The 17,755-nt window shown below is 42.8% G+C and overlaps 1 protein-coding gene across 1 annotated transcript in view; it reads left to right on the plus strand.

The window, feature by feature from the left end:
• The window catches only part of PDLIM4 (PDZ and LIM domain 4), a 114,910-nt gene extending 102,084 nt beyond the window's left edge, over positions 1-12,826 (plus strand). The window contains exons 5-8 of the mRNA XM_077326893.1: positions 2,479-2,636; positions 7,742-7,862; positions 8,439-12,621; positions 12,799-12,826. Of these exons, the coding sequence (XP_077183008.1) occupies positions 2,479-2,636; positions 7,742-7,862; positions 8,439-8,643 (484 nt within the window). The 3' untranslated portion in view covers positions 8,644-12,621; positions 12,799-12,826. The remainder of the gene's footprint in view (positions 1-2,478; positions 2,637-7,741; positions 7,863-8,438; positions 12,622-12,798) is intronic.
• The last annotated feature ends 4,929 nt before the right edge of the window (positions 12,827-17,755 follow it).

A 17,755-nucleotide genomic window follows, 5' to 3' on the forward strand; every position in this document is an offset into this window, starting at 1 on the left:
CCCCTCCCTCCTGAAATCATAGACTGATTATGCATGGAGTGAAATGCCCAGGCTTGTGGCGACAGGGCTGCAGAGCTAATCCCCAATTATTCGTGATGTTGCCACCATCCTGGATACCTCCCAGCCCTGGGCCTGACTGAGGCCACCTCATGCAGGGACACCACACGACCCTGTCAGCTCCAAAGAGCTGGCTGGGGCATTTCTCCACCCCCACCTTGCTGGGAGATTGACATGCCACTCCCCGCCATTGTATGGTGGGGGCCCCATGTGATTCACTGCTCCGGCATTGTGTGCACACACTACACTGGGGCAGTCTGCATATGCTGGGCAATTCCCTCCCAGATGCATACATGGGAAGCGGCAGGACATTCCACCCCTGCTTAAGGACCAAGCGGCAGCCTGGCATGGCCACTGCCAAACATAATGGGTCATAGAGACTCAAATTAGGCTCCAGAGGTTTCCCTACAAGAATCTCATTGTCCCAGCTGCCATTTGGCAGCACAAATCCAGGGTTGGTGAGGTGCAACAGGCCAAATGCTCCCCTGTGCAGGAGTGGGAAGAGGCAGGGCAACATACCCCGGCTCAAACACCAGGCGGCAGTCCAGCATGGAGCTTCCTGTGTGGAAAAGGCCCGTTAGAAAGGTGGGGCTAAGAGAACTCTGACAGAACTTTTCAGATAACAGCTCTAACAGGACTGTGACTAGCCCAAGGTCACCCATCTTACATGTGGGAATCAAACCCAGCTTTCCAGATCAGACGTCACTGTTCTTAACCACTACACTTAGCTGGCTCTCTTACTAGGTCTTAGTGGAACATGGAGAGCTCCCTGAATTACAAATGTCCTTTAGATTACAGAAATCAGTTCTCCTGGAGAAAACGGCTGCTATGGAGGGCTGACTCTTTAGCATTATACCCTGCTGAAGTCCTTCCCTTCCCCAAACTCCATCCTCCTCAGGTTCCACCTCCAAATCTCCAGAACTTTCCCAACCCATAATTGGCAACCCTACTGTCTTAAGTGCACTCTTGCTTGGCGGGGGTTGAATTAGTCACACCAAATACAGACAACAAATACTCTTTTTTGGCGTGAAAATGGCTACAGCCGTTTTATTATTTGAGAGTGGCATAGCCAGGAAGCGGACATGGCCTCACATGGTCAGCCAACCACAAGGCAGCCCTTTACCCCTCAGGTCTCCATTCATGGGTCATGCCGGCTCCCACACCTGCTTTCCTGGACATCTGTCCTGCAGCTTGTTGGAGGCGGCAGCTGTATGCGAACCCGCTGGGCGTCTTTTGCCTCTGCTGGGTTTCACCTGCCACCCGAAAATGCGAGCTTCCCAAGCAGGCTCCGCATCCACACAGCCCCTTAAGGTGCCCCCCCCTTTACTAGGGATGCCAACGCACAAGCTTGGCCCCTTGGAAAATGTCCACTTCCAGCCAACCAACCACCAGCTGTGACAATAACTCCACACAAACACCTCCTGTTTAATTATCTTTCATAAATTTACAACACAGCTGTTACAACCCTTTAAACACAACAGTATTGAGGGAGGGTGGGTGGGTGTTCGCTTCGACACTGAAGGGGAGAAGAGGCAGAGCAGACTGGCTCTGCTCCCTCTAATGGAGCCCTTTTCTCTGCCCCTCCCCTCTCTGCTGCTGCTTCAAGGCTGCTGCGTGGGAAGCTGGGACTTGTAGTCTCTGTTCTCCCTCTCAACATCCTTTTCAGTGCTCCTGGACCCTGCGGCAGCCATGGCCCCTTCGCTGACTCTCAGGTGCTCTTCTTAGGCCTCTAACTTCAGTGGATTTAGAGGGGTGTAGTTCTGGTTAGGATTGCACTGTGCGTTGCATATGGTCACCATTTAAACCTAGTATTGCTTAAACCTTGAAGTATTTTTTAAAGATATAATGAAACTTTCAGAAAATGTGAAAGAACCCAGAAAGGAATTGTGTTATAAGGAAGTATTTGAGATTAAAACATATCCTTGAGATCATATTTGGCAACAACAGACAATGCCCTAAAGTGCCAGATATTTTTCAATGGTTGAATGATGTCCAAATTTCTGTAATTTAATTTAATGCATTTTTTTAAAAATATGATCCATGTGTGCCATAGGAATCCACAATGGATTGCAGCAGCTGCCCACTGTAAAATACATGGGCTCACCGGTCAGTCTTAAGCCCTATTTCACAGTAGTGAGGAGAATGAGAGGTGTACCAGTTTGTCTTTTGTACTTTGTATAATTATTTCTACACAGCTAATTGTCTTCTGGCAAAAAAAAAGTCCAGTGAGGAAAAAGGAGAACATGCTTCACGGTATTGTGGTTACAATATACTGAAAAACTGGATTAATGAGACTTACTATTGTTTTTTAAAAAATGGAAGTATTGTAGAGTATTGGGATGGGAGTTCACAACAGTTCATTCTTCTCAGATCAACTCTAGACTTTGTTCATTTCTTTGCCTTCTGCTTATCTTTAAATAGTGCTGACCCATTGAGATCCCTACCAAGAAACAGAAATGGAATCGACATGGACTCTGATGTATATAAAATGCTTCAGGATTATGAAAAGCCAGTTTCAGAACCAAAGCAGTCAGGATCTTTCCGCTATCTGCAGGGCATGTTAGAAGCTGGAGAGAATGGTAAGGAATGCAGCAATCGAAACTGTTTTGTTTGAATCAAAAACAGAATTCTGCTTTATCTTGACAATCAAAGCAGCTAACACTCAAAAAATAACACAATTCATCAAACATTAAAATACATTGAGGAGTCTGGGGAGGTAGTTCAGTACAAAGTTAAAGGCTGCCCCATTGAACAGGGATGAAGGGAAAGTTGGGAAATTATAGCCCTCATTGTTGGGTATCCCAAGGCAGGGAAAGAGGCAGGGGAACTGCAAGAAGGAGGAGGAGGGTTGGCTTTTATAGTCTACTTTTCTCACTGCAGCTTACAACTGCCTTCCTTTCCTCCCCTACAACAGACACCCTGTGAAGTAGGTGAGGCTGAGAGAGTGCTGAGAGAACTGTAAGTGGCCCAAGATGGCTGCATGTGGAGGAAAAGTGGGGAATCAAACCTAATTCTCCAGATTAGATGCCACCCAATTAACTATTACACTATGCTGACTAGTTGACTGGCCAGCAGCAATTACTAGCCTAGTCAATCTGGGTGATTTATATCATGGCCCATATACGAACTGAGCACCCCTCTGCCCACATAGTGTGTTCTTTTATTTAGTTTGAGTTATTAAAAAATGACATTAGCTTTGTGCTTTCATGCCAACTCAGGCAGCCTGGCTTCAGTTCATTTATTCTCCTAAATGCAATTCTGTTTCTGCCTCTGTCATATTTTTCTCTTCATTGAGCCATGAAATATAGATTCTCTCAAAAAGCTGGAATTTCTTGACTTTAAGATAGAATTGTATTGCAAGATGAAGTCTATAGAATATATTTTAATTTGACTAGCTTTGGTTTTTTTAATCATTACCCTCACACTGTTCCTCTAATAATGTTTCCCTAATAAGAAATGGCTCCTGTGCGGACCTTAATAAGATTTGTTGATAAATAACGGTTACTTCAGTAGGTGACCCTCAGATGAGCCCTGAAAGCATAAAGCATAAATCAAGGCAAGGAATTTCTAGATTGTTCAGTCTTTTTTTAAAAATAAAGTTATGTAGCTTGCTAGGGGAGGGACATAAAGGGGGGTATGAATACAGAAACAGGAAAGAAAGCACTCATCATGATGGAGTCCCATATGACATTTGCCTAAATGGAGTAGATTGCCTACCTCTTTGAAGCTTTTGCCTTATTTGTTTGCTTGCTTGCTTGTTTTATATTTCTATACCGTCCTCCCAAGCTGCTCAGGGTAGTTTACATAAAACATGGAGGGTGTACATTGAATTATGGTACGATAATAATCATCATCATAACAGTGGGTTCCAAGTTAACAGCAGGCTTACAACAGTTTATAACACAACGATAGCTTTTATAACTTCTAACAAACTCATAGGGAGGTCGGTTTGGATTCAGATCGTTGTGGGGGTGCCTGGGGGACCAGCAGATGTTGTTTGGTCAGTCTTTCTCATCCAAATGCCTGGTAGAGGAGTTCCCTTTTACAGGCCCTACGGAATTGTGGAAGTTCAGATAGAGCCTTGGAGATTCTGGGCAAATTTGCAGTAAATGTATCAAAAGCAATAGCTTTCTGTTTACTAAAAACAAAACCCCTAATTTTTACAGCCAAGAAATTTTACTAAATCAGTGCCATTGACTTCAATGGACCAAGAAGGGAGTAACTCTGCTTAGAACAGCACTTTTAGTCAGACTTCACAGACTGGCTTTTCTGGGCCTAAAAGTCTGTATTAGATGGTGTTCTAGACCAGAGGTCCTCAAACTACGCCCAGGGGCCACATATAGCCCACCGAGGAAATTTATCTGGCATGCCGGGTGTTTTTGCTGCTGCTGCCTGTCCTGCTTTGCAGTGGATGACTTTCGCAGCACGCATGGCATCAGGGTGAGCCAGACCCATCAGGGTGAGCCAGGAGCCTATATAAGGCACCATGCGTGTGGGTCCCAGACCTCTTGCCCAGGACGCCATGGAGAGCAGCTTGCTCTCTGTGGTGGCAGAGGTCAGGTAGGAGGCCATTCCCCCCCCCCCCGGGCCTGGCTGTTGGTGGGGATTGATGGCCCACGGGGGGGGGGGGGGCTGGAGCCGGAGGCTCCCTCAGAGCAGAGCAGCGGCCTCTGAGATGGTGGGGCTCACAGGGCTTGGGCCCCACTCCTCCCTCTTTCAGGCAGTGCCCGTGTGTTGCGCCCAGCCATGTTAGCGCCGGCAGAATGCAAGTGCAACGGTGTTGCTAGGCCACAGTGCAAAGCTCTTTCAGAGATGTGGGCTCATGGCAGTGAGTAGCAGGTGAGTGTTGGTGCAGCCCAGCCAGGGCCAGCCACCAGGAGAGTGGCTGGCTTGGCTCCGCAGAGCTGAGACTCGTGGTTTCTCCCCCCACCGCACCCCACCCCACCCCACCCGACAGGCTCAATTGACATAAAGGGTTAAGTGCAGAAGTGGGCCTGCTGCCCTCCCCTTTTCTTTCAGCTGTGCAGAGACAGGGGGAAGGGATTTGAGGCTGAGGTTGTCCTCTCAGGGGAAGAGTAGAGTATTGCCAGTCAGCTTACGCAGTTTTTGCCACCCCACCCTAATTCATACAACAGGCTATCAAGCACAATGGGTGCTGGCTCAGGAGCACGGAAGAACTCAGGACAGGCAGGCTTGGCAGCCAGGAGAGGGTGAATTGGGAAGTGGCTCTTCTTGGGCAGCAGTTGGGAGGGCAGCTGGCTTGGATCCATGAAAATTAGGCTCATGGAAATCTCTTCCCCCTCCCCCCCGCTTCTGGGGACATTGAGGGGCTGCTCCATAGGGGTGACTGTAGGGGTGGGCTGGATCCCCCCCACCCCACTTTGTAGCTGCAAGGGAAGGGGGATTGGAAGTTTGGTACAGCTGCTAAGAGCAGGATCCAGCAGCCACTGGGCACCCCCTCCCTTTTTATTTTATTTTTTTGTTTTTCTTTCTTTTCTTTTTTTTTTGCTGGATCCTTTTGGGCAAATGTTGGATGCAGGGGAGCTGGATTCCCCCAACCCCCCAGGTTCTCAAGAGCCAGGACATTCAATATGGGGAGCAGGAAGAAACATTTTGGGAGGGCAGCTGCATGAGCTTTTGCAGGCATGCTTTCCAAGGGCTTCTCTTGAGCCAGGATTTTGGGGTGATCTGGTGGCCCGACAGCTACATGGCAAGCTGGGGATCCCTCCCTACTCTTCTACACATGCAGCCGACTGGGTCACCTTTGCTTTCCATAGCACTGTAAGCTGTTCCTCTGCAGCACCATCGGGGCTCTCTCAGCCTCACCTATCTGAAAAGGGGGTTGCTGTGGAGAGAGGAAAGGGAAGGCAATTGGAAGCTGCTTTGAGACCCCTTCTGGTAGAGAAAAGCAGCATATAAGAACCAACTCCTCTGCAACAGCTTTTTGCATTCAGAGCAGTTTGCAAGTCCATGACAGGACTAATCATTGCAGGCAGATCTCCCAAATTTAGCTCACTGCCTGACAGTGTTGCAGCCAGTGCATTGGGGGGTGGAGGAGCTCACATTTTGTCAGAGCGGGCAAGTTGAGGAGGTCTTGTCACTAGCTGACACTGGGATAGTAGACACATAGCTCCTCTGGAGCACAGAGTTGGAATTTGTTCATAGTTTTTAAAAAAAAACTATACTCCGGCCCTCCAATGGTCTGAGGCAGTGGTCCCCAACCTTTTAATCACCGGGGACCACTCAACGCCTTTTACTGAGGCCCGGTGGGGGGGGGGTAGTTTACTCCTCTACTCTCAACCACTGCCCTAACGCTCTCTGATTGCTATGGTAATGTTTAAACATCCCTTCAAAATAATATACAGACATGCCACAACAATGAAGTGTGTTGTAAAGGGCTGGGGGGGATGAAGTAAAGGGCCGGGGGGGGGGAGAGAAGGTGTCCTTCAGGGCCCACCTCCAATTAGTCGAAGGACCACATGTGGTCCGCGGCCCACAGGTTGGGGATCGCTAGTCTGAGGGACAATGAATTGGCCCCCTGTTTAAAAAGTTTGAGGACATATAAGAACAGGTGGTGAAATCTACATCTTACCTCAAGGAGATGTCCCTAAGTAGTCAAAAATCAAATTCATGCAAGTTCACTCATGAATGCATCCTCATGTGTAAAGCAAAAGAAAGCTGGTTTACACATGAGGATATACAGTTAAGATTGAACCTTGGTCCTGGACAGAATGGTAGTTCTTAACTACTTTGATTTTTTATTGTGAGCTCCATGTATGAAATTATTATTACATATTGTTGGGAGCTACACATTTCATGAATCTCATGCCACCTGCCAGGTCTTATTATTATACTGTATTATTATGTGTGTGCATATAATTTACTTGACCACTAATTAAGATCCTCCAGGTTGAAACACATTTGGTCTATGATCATGCCATGTGCAAACATTGAGACTGTATGTGCAATGTAGGACTGTGACTGATATGTTTTAATGTTGTATTTAATCTGCTTAAATGTGCACAATAATCGATAGTTGCCAGTACTCTGTGCTACCACCTCCCAGGATATATTGATTATTAACTCTATGTGAAGGCTATTAGTTTATTTAAATGTTTGTATAATTCATTTTTAAGAATAGCTGTATCATTTTTCACTTGTGACAGACTTTTAATGGGTTCTCTGATTCAAGACATACTCTAAAAGAAATAAGTAATGTCCTTCCATAGTTTCGTCTATGTTTCAATTTCTTATGACTTTTACTTCTTGACTTTTACTTTTACTTCTTGGAATCCTTCCCATTAAATTTTCTGAGAAGGTCCATTCTGGTTTAATTCTGTTATCTCAGAGCTGACCAGGTGCTCAGACTCTCATATTTACACTTCCATTTTCCTCCAAGGAATTATTGCTGTTACCCCTTTATCCTGCTTATCTAACACTTCTACCATCACACAATCCCACTGATTTTCAAATTTACTTCTGAGTCAGTATGGTCTGGACTCAACCCTGGTATACTGACTTCACTCCAGAGGTGAGGGACTTCACCAGACAAATGTATCCCATGATACGTCCCTGTGTCAACCTCCCTTTACCTTTTGAATTTAGGAATAAATTACTTCTTGAGATAGACACATTCCTCATGCTTTAAATAAATAACTCCAAAATTGTCTTAAATTCTTGGCAGGTGAAAAACACGATAGACTGGCTAGTCCAAGACATGTTAAATCTCCAGTATCTAAGCTGGGTGGAGCCATGTCTGGCTTACAGATGCTGCCTGAGTGCACCAGATGTGGCAATGGAATTGTGTAAGTATATGCATCCCCCCAAAGAGCCTTAATGTTTAATGTAGTTTTTGCTAAAGTTAAACAATGGACACACCATCTGCCTCACAAGCAATCTATGTTATCAGGAAGCGTTATATACAAGGAGGAATATTGGAGTAGAATGCCTTTTGTACTGCATAAATGCTGTTAAATTGATTTAAGCAATTGGGTGTTGAATGACACCCATGAAGCTTTTACTTATATGGAATCTCACTGTTCAGGTAGACATTGGGGAGTGTGCTTCATGCACACCATCCAACACTGTGGAGAAAAACCCCACAGGTTTCTTGCACAAGGAAAGAGAGATGCACCAGTGCAATACAGTTTCTGGGGTAAATATAAGTGGTTTGTTTTTTTAATTATATGCCTCAGACAGTTTAAGTTAGATTATATGATGCAGGAAGGAAAGAGAAGGTATGTGAAGAAGGAAGAAGGGGGTTGAGTTATGTAGCACAAGCACAAAATGCATGCCACTTAGTATGACCTGAAATAAATATTAATAGCGGTGAATTTATCTCCCCCACTCCCTTTTTCTTTTGTTTCCTTGCACTTTGTCAGAGGCACAATAGTAAAAGCCCGGGACAAGCTGTACCACCCAGAGTGTTTCATGTGTGATGACTGTGGCCTCAACCTGAAGCAGAGGGGCTATTTCTTCATTGAAGAACAGCTGTACTGTGAAACACATGCCAAGGAAAGGGTTAAGCCTCCAGAAGGATATGACGTGGTAGCTGTTTATCCCAACGCTAAAGTTGAACTGGTCTAAATAAATACTCTTGTTTCCTGGAGAGGTCAAAAGGTGGCTTACCCACCCACAGGCACAGTGTCTGTTTTAAAGTATGGCTTACCCGAGTCTCTGTAAAATGCCTTTTTCAGAGATAAAATGGTTTACACTATGGATCTCAAGGGATAGTGCTGAAAGCCTCTGAAAAGGGTTCTCCCCTTCACACTTTGCTTTTGGGTTGCTTTTTTTTTTTTTTTACTGCAAATACTTTCCATGGTAGCCCAATCCAAAATCTATGTAAATATGAAAGCTTTTAAAATCTCAGTTTCCTATAAAACCAGTATTCCTTTAGTCTTTCTCCCTTTAAAATATAAAGACAATATAAAAGCTCAAATGATATAAGGCACTTTAAAAATATTGACATTTTAAAACATGGACTTATTCAGACTCACTAGTATGCAACACAAACTTCTTTTGTGGCTTTCAAGGTACTAGAAAATTGAGATCATCTGTAAGAAACTTTTAGCTACATAACTATAGAAAGAAGTTTATGTGAAAAACCTGTGAATGAGAAAATAAATTACTCCTAATATTAATGAAAGACCTTTTAAAAGAGTAGTTTTTACAGTGTGTTTCCTTTACTGAACTTAGGAAAAGAATGACCTGAGTGTCATTTTCAAACATTACCATATGTATATTTAGTCCATGTAAAAATAAACATTAACATTTTACCACCCTGGTGAGGCAGCATACTGACAGAAGCTAGAGAGAGACCCGAAGGAGCACATTCCCCAGAACCACCGTTCTTGCTGTCATAAATCGATAATTATTTTCACTCTCAGGTCATGTAATCATATAGCTTTATATTAAAATTGGGAGGCCATTGTGTAAACTTATTATAACACCAAAGGGCAAGCTTGGTATACAGGTGTGTTCTGACTGTAGAGCACATAACAAAGAATCAGGTATATTACAAAATCTTTACCCTGTACACACGTAATTTGTGTTCTTTGAGTTTGGGCCCAATTTGTTGACATTCTCATCCACCCACCTAAACTTCATTGCTATTTTATTTAACTTCAAATGAAGAATTTCTCATGCTACACTAACCACATTCCTTAAAAATTGTTCCAAATTTAGATATTCCAGGTCTATGTACTGGGGGGGGGGGGGAATCCCCAGGGTGGTGTCCATGGACACCAAAGTACTTGCCAACATATTTCTTGGTGCTCACCAAGTATTTTTAGAAAGTGAGTGAGGCCAGTTGGGGATCTTGCCCAGCTGGGCTTCTGACTGGAGTGACAGCTGCCACCAGATTATTTGTTTTATTCTTTTTCAATCCTCTTTCCCAGTATATTTTTAGAATGGCCTCTCTTCTGCCCTACACTTAGGCTTCCTCTATGTTTGTATCTCTGCCTCCTGTGTTAGCCATGTTGGGGTTGGCTCTGCCTCCTGACAGAACCATTTTGTGGTTGCACCCATCACCTAGTATTTCAAAGGTGCCCACAGGCTCAAAAAAGTTGTACTAGTGCTTAAACCCAATCTGTAAAATAAAAAGTAAGTTAATTCCTTCCAGTTGACTAATTGGGTGGACAGATATCTTACTTCTAACTTCATGTAACATATAAAGACTTTCTAGACAATCATTTTATATCATAAGAAGGGTGCATTTGTAGATAATTTTTCACACTTGAATTTTTCATTGAGAACAAGAAGTATTTGTTTCCTAGAGGCAACACCATAAGAGGTGTCATCATCTAGTGGTGATGACAGCAAAGAATGTTGCCATTTGTGAATAGAGGATATAGCCAAGGCTACAGAGTCAGTCCCTGATCTTAACTGAAATACTCAAGAACCTTAGCATACTCAGAAATACTCCTGGAAAGCCTCTAAATCATACCATCTCCCAGCATTTCTGAAATATGGGCTGTATCCGTAAGGATATTCAGGGATAAAACTGCCATACAATTCACTTCCATTAAGTGACAGTCCCTGTAGAATGCATGGCACCACCTCAAGCAGCTAGGATATAAAAAGTCATCCATACAACTGGGTGTCAGGGATTTGGCAGGCATCCCTAAGGAGGTAAAGGTTCCAGCTAAAGTACAGTGACAACAGAGCTTCAACCTGAATGAGGACTACATTTTAAAATTATGGGGAGGTAATATAAATTTCACTGGTTAGAATCCAAGAATTATAGCAATGAAAGATTAACTGTACTCGTGAGGAAAGGCCAAGCTCCCAGCTAACATTCTCTCAAGGGCCAGAAGTCAGGCTCCACATTAAATAAATAGATGATAATAAATGATTTTATGCAGAAATAAGGGATGGTTCTATTAGTTGCATGGATGAAAAGAAAAGATCAGCATTACTTATCCAGTGCACAAACAGTATTCAAAAATAGCAATTCTCCTTTTTTGCCTAGTATAGATAAGCCCATTATTCATTAACTTAGAAAAAATGGCAGCAGCTAGAGAAAGGGAACCTTTGAACAGTGTTCTGATGGACTAGTCCAGACAGGTACTGCCAGTACATAATTTTTCTTTGCAGTAAATAAAATTCCTTAAAGTTCACTTCCTGTCTTCTCCACAAACCTCCATAAGGTCACAAAAAGTATCCACATTCCAGTTTGCAAGTCCTGTCAGTTTCCTAGGTTAATAAGGCATCTTTGCCAGCAAATAAAATTTAACAATGTCTAGTTTTCTTTGTGGATGGAACCAAATCAATGAGTGTGTGTTGGAAGCCTGGGCCCATTCTGCACACACTGGATAATGCACTTTCAGTGTTCTTTTGCAGCTGGATTTTCCTGAGAAGAACTGGAAAATCTACTTTGAAAGTGCATTGAAAGCATATTATCTAGCACATGCAGAATGGGCCCTAGAAATGCTTAGTGTTGTCAGTAATAATGTGGATATTATTGCTAGTTATTTGCTGTCTGCTTCATAGACCCAAGCATGATGGTAATTTGTTTCGTCCGTTTCTGTTTAAATATGATTGGTAAATGAATATTAAGAACCTAATATTTTATCAACTGATGGATGCATTTATCTTCAAAAAATACCTATATTATATATTTTCTCTTGAAATGTAACCGTAATAATTGATTCTCTTCCTCTCACTTGGAAAAAGATCTTTCTTCAAGAATTCACAGCATGCCCCCACACAATATATAAGGCACAAGCATATGTTTCCATATTTGTTTGGCAACAGCTACACAGTGTGCATGTTTTTCATTCTTACGTATGTTTATTATCTGTTTCAAACCCTAAAAAGCCAATCATATCTCATTTTCATTGTATTTAAATTTTCCTTTCTCAGAATATTTGCAGCAACCACATGTGAACTAAAGTGCCCCATATACATATATGCATAATAATAACCATATGGCTGCCTGACAGTAAATAGAGATCATGAGCAAGAATAAAACTTTGTAAACAAATTTGTGAGGGATTTTAGCTTTCTGCTGTCAGCTTTCCCCCACAAAATTCTGGGAGCCCCAGATTTTTGACATGCTAGACCATATATCACTTTGCAGCATTTTTTATCTACTATATTTCTAAAGACATTTTTCACCCTGCAGGTATTTGCTGTCCATCTTAGAAATGCTGCAATACCTGTGGCATATCTTAGAAATTCATAAATGCTTTCATTTTTCCTGAGTTCTGAATGTTATAAATCAAATGAAAGTATTCATGTAGGTATTTTTTCCAGTAATGTTTTTCAGGCTTTAGATATATTCTTTAAAATACTGGCAAGGTAACAGACACTCCTTGCCTTTCACGTGAAAACAAATTCTCAGCAATCAGAACTCTGCAGACTTATTTCTGAATGACTTTTGTTTAATGAGTTGATAACTCAGTGGGGTTTCTCAGGAGACACTTTATACTAAAACTTTGTGTAGCAAATTGCTTTATGCCTGAGATATATTATCCATTCCTCTCACAGATTTTTATCTTGTACAAATTAGTAAAATCTGGATGCTGTTTTACATGCCTCTGCCAGTGCACTGAAAGAATAAACGTTTTATTTACCTAAGTGTCTGCTCACAGTTTCATTGAAGGATTCTGCAAGATATTTTTAAGAATATGGTCTGTATGAAGTTTAATTGTATTGTGATATACCATGTTTCTTCATAACTGTTGTAAGCAACCTCATTAGTACATCTGCTTTCACATCACTACAGTACACGGGATCAAGATGTATGTTGTCCCTGTATTCTAATCTATTTGGGCTTTGCTATCCTCATGACCTGCTTGTCCTTGATTCTGAGTGTGCTCTTATATTCTACCAGAGTCATTCGTTCTGCCTGGTAGTCAAAGTCTGATATAGCCATGATTACAGGCCAGCACTCAGAAGTTGAGGAAGCTGTGCTGGAAATGAAGTGTATCTGCTGCAAATGTGTTCCTTCTTTAATGCTACCAGGTCACCAACTCTGAGTTGATTCTTCACTAACAGCTGTTTGGGAGCCCTGAACAATCAAGTGGGAGTCCAGATGTCAACAGACGAGTACCCCTGTTACATGTAATCAGTAGTAGCTCAGGTACAATTCCAATGTGAGTACAGACCAAGAAGCAAATGGGTACATGAGCCAAACTGTCCTTAGCACATTATGTACTTGCTCAGAAGGCTGGAATGAAGCAGATGCACATGGCAGCATATCTATGAACTGAGCAAATGTGAACAGCTGACTGTACCATGATGTAAACACAATGGGTTATATTATATATGTTGCTGAAATAGCAAAGTGAGCAAAATAAAAGCTATCAGACAGGAATAAGGGAGCCACAAAGGCCCACCAAATATTTGAAAAGCCCATGTTATAACTTGGCTAACCTTGATGTACAAACTAATCATATGTATGTTTTGAAGTAAATTCCATTGCACTCCATGGCCCATGGGGCTTATTTCTGGGTAAAAGGGTGTAGGCTTGCAGCCATGAGCTAATTTAGTCATGAAATTATCAGATAAACCATTTATTCTGCTATGGCACCCTCCTGCATAACTTCTTTGGCCCTATCAAGGGCCAAAGAAAAGAAAAAGTACTATTTCTCCTCATCTTATGATAAGTATTATTCAACATGGCGCCATGACACCTACCCAATCATATTCTGGACTGCGGTTGCAGCAGCAATAAACATGCTAACTTTCGGACTATTGTCACAACTTCCTAGTTACAAAACAGTGATGCCAAAACATTCTGCCCTTGCAAAAGAGGTACTACCTTGAGGAAAGATGTCTGAGTTCTGTGCAATATGTGTGTAATAACTGCAGATTTATTGTGCTATAAACTGATGGTCTGGAAAAGCTCTTAAACGTATTTGGGTTTAAACCTTTAAAATGACAGCATTTACTGGCACATGATCTACTATTTATAGCAGTGCACATGAGGCTTCCAGGTGCACATTCAGAATAATCACCACTGCGTCCCCTTTAATGGCTTATTTAAAATGTTTGTACAAATCTGCGCATTCACAGAATGTATCTACATATAAAGGTCAGTTGGTGGTGGCCAACTTCCGATTTATGTACAAGGTTTACAGGGAATGAAATCACAATAACTATCAAAATACTACTACCGGCAATGATAATTATCTGTGCCATCCAGCCATCCCTCAAAACAAGCTTGACAAAGGTGACATTGATGCCACCTTCTAGTTATCTAGGGCCAGATGTCACTCCACTGGGTATATCCATATCCACAAAAGCACTTTCCTTGTCAGGGCAGACTGAAAAGTTTGGATGGCCCAGGAGATGGGCAGCTGCTGCAGCAATGAAAACTAGTCAAGCACAGACCACTCAGGTGAGACTTGGCCAGCAGAGACAATGATGGTATCACCCACCCACTGCTTATTCATGCACCAACAACAACTGGTGCGAGAGGAGTCACAAGACAAGCTGACCATGCTCAGTGTTGCCACTGGAGTGTGAACTAAGGCAGCCCCTATGAAGCAGGTAGCTTCAGGCCAGCAATGGCCCATAGGCAACATTCCCAGAAGGTTAAATCACCATTGTCTACCCATTGTCAGTTTCTTTCCCCAAGGTGGGAAGCCGTTTTCACATGACACACTTTAAAATCTCATGGTATATGTGGCAGGCCTGCCAATGAATGTTTACAACAGTATTACAGAAACTGGCAGCACAAAAAATCATGTGAAAACACCCTTTGATTTCATGAGCTGTCTTAAGATAATGAACCTTTGATACAGATCCCGGAACCATATCCTAAAATCTTTCTAGCATCTGTCAGCTGGTACAGAGATGCAAGGCTGGCCCCTCTCCCCGGTTTCCCATGCCAGGACTTACTGCCAAGGCCTGGAACAGGCTGGTGTGTTCATCCCACAGGAAGGGCCAGTTTGCTTCTTACTGATTTTCTGGTGGAGTATGCTGTTGGGTTTTCATAATACTTTAAAGCCATTCCCTGGTGTCATTTATATAAGCTTTAAAGAGGATCAGTCCCCTTCAGCATATAGTTGCTGCTTCTACTAGGTTTTGTATTCCATTTCCCCTGAAAATGTTACATTAAGAAATGTTCTAGTGCACACTGTCACCTTCACCTCTGTTCTTCACATACTGCATAAATTATTGCAACAACTTGTGTGTGACTGGATTGGCTTTCTCAGAGACTGATTCTACTGCTTTACATTTGACCACATAGTGCCATGTCCAGTCTGTTTAGCCAGTTTCATTCTTTTGGACTATGGAGAATACCCAACAGATTTCCTGGACAAAGCAGAACAAAGAAGCCAACAGCTGCAGTACTGAGAATATAAATTCGTGTGTGTGTTTGTGTGTGTGTGTATGTGTGTGTGTGTAGGGATTCAGTTTGACTCTGATGATGCTTTGGGCTGACCAGCAGCTGAGTGGATAGCCTGACCTGAGTCCACAATAACAGCATACCTATGAAGTATCCAGTGGGCTGCTAGTTCCAAAATTATTAAGCAGGGGATATGCATGGCAACTGCCTACCTAGTAAATGATCGTTGGCTACTTCTAAGGTATGCTGTTATGATTATCTGATTTTTTATATTTACTGTTAAATATTTACTGTTATGCTTCTGAATGAGTTTTTAAATATGTTTTTCCATTTATAAGGTTGGATATTATTTTTTATAAGAGTCACATTACTGGAACTATAAGGTATTGTTTATGTTTAATTTTTACTATTTGACAATTTACTATGCATTTTAAAAGCACATGGGTAATTGCATATATTAAACAATAGACATCTTGGAGTCGCTGTGGAAGGGACATTCTCTTGAAAATGAGTTGTAAACCGGACCTCATTTGGCAGTGGTCTTCTGGAATAAAGAAAGAAAATCAGATGTGTTGCATCCTGTTGTCAGCTTCTTACTTCTCCTTAGTGTTTTGCAGCTGGCAGGACTTCTCTTGTTTGTGCTTCAGCTTTTCGTGCATCAAAGGTAGCCTGTTGGCAGCAAGGCAAAAATGGCAGAAATGGAATGGCAGAGATTACCATTCTCACTGACTAGAGTATGGCTAGAGTGAGCCCTAAACTCCTGTGAGACCATAGCTATTGTGGGAGTCCAGGAACACAACCAACAGATTTAGGGGGGGGGGGGAGGCAGGCCAAGGAGCAAATGGCAAGACACCAGAACTGCTTTGGTGGGAAATGTCATTCATTCATTCATTCATTCATTCATTCATTCATATTTTTGTGCCACCCTTCCATACGGCTCTGGGTGGTTTACATATAACATCATGGGGTAACTACATAAAACATTGCAACAAATATAACGAGTATAACATAGCATGTCAACCAGAACAATATTTAAACAGGAACATTTACACAGCTTTGGGTAGGTCGGATTCTTTGGTCATGGGAGGGGGTGTCTGAGGGGGCAGTGGGTGTTTTGGGGCTAGTTGGCCTCAAGCAAATGTCTGATGGAGGAGCTCCCTTTTGCAGGCCCTGTGAAATTGTGGGTGTTTGGTAGGTCTCTGATCTCTTCAGGGAACTCTTCAGGGAACTTCCACCAGATGGGGGCCAGGACCGAGAAGGCTCTGGCCCTTGTTGAGGTCCGATGTGCTTCTCTGTGGCCAGGGATCCGCAGCCAGTTGGAGGTGGCAGAGCGTAAGGCTCTTTGGGGGGTATAGACAGGGAGGCAGTCTCTCAGGTACACTGGGCCCAGACCATGCATGGCCTTGAAGGTGATTACCAAAATCTTAAGGTTAATCCGGGATTCAGCTGGGAGCCAGCCGAGTTGTTGGAGTACAGGCCGGATGTGGGATCTCCATGGTATCTTTTTTTCCCTATTGAGTCCAGTAGCCACCAAGATCAATTCTGTCAGGAAAACAATAAAGAGTGAAACAAGTAAATTTCCTAGCACAACAGCCTTGATCCAAAAGGCTTTTATTCCCCTTGCTGCTTAAAAAGCACTCTTAAAAGAGTGTTGAGAGATCTCCCATTGTGTATCCAGTTCTTTCACACTGATTCAATGGCACTTCTGCTTAGAAATGCATTTGTATGCAACTAGTGGGACGAGATTAGGTTGACGGTGCACATCCAACCAACAGTAAATGGAGTGGCAGAGATGGCGTTTGTGCTTAGATGTTCATTCGCATGAGCATTTGATTGTAGGATCCTGTTCCTGTCTGAACAAGTGATGTGCAGGCTTATCCTTGGGCAGAGCGCCGTAGCTGGATCAGGATGGCTATTTTTTTTGCTGGAAAGAGGACAGCATTATTTGTGCATGGTCCAGTATGTGTATTCATTTTCTGAGGCTATAAAGAACACAGGAAGGCCAGAGACAATGATCCAGCTTCTGTTTCTTTCCCATGTTGTCATGACCAAAATAAACAATCTGAAAACCACAAATGCAGCCCAAAAGGAGTGTGGGACTGGACACTGTGCAGAGAAACAATTAACTAGATAGGTGGTCTGAAGAGCATAAACAAGTACAAATCATGTTGGGTCATGCTTAACAAAGAGCATTTAGGAAGTGGAAATGCTGGTTCTTGCTTTTGGAAATTTCCCTTGAGATTTGTGAACAGCTGTCTGTCATGTAGCTGGTGTTTGATGGCTGCTAACAGAATGCTTTGGGTATAATCTCTCAGCTAACCACTATTTACAAACACTTTGGGCTTTCCTTTAATTCTGTTTTAACAGCTTTTTCCTACCCTACCTTGCCCTGCCTTCCCC

This window comes from Paroedura picta, chromosome 3, assembly GCF_049243985.1.
Source record: "Paroedura picta isolate Pp20150507F chromosome 3, Ppicta_v3.0, whole genome shotgun sequence".
NCBI classification, from domain to species: domain Eukaryota; kingdom Metazoa; phylum Chordata; class Lepidosauria; order Squamata; family Gekkonidae; genus Paroedura; species Paroedura picta.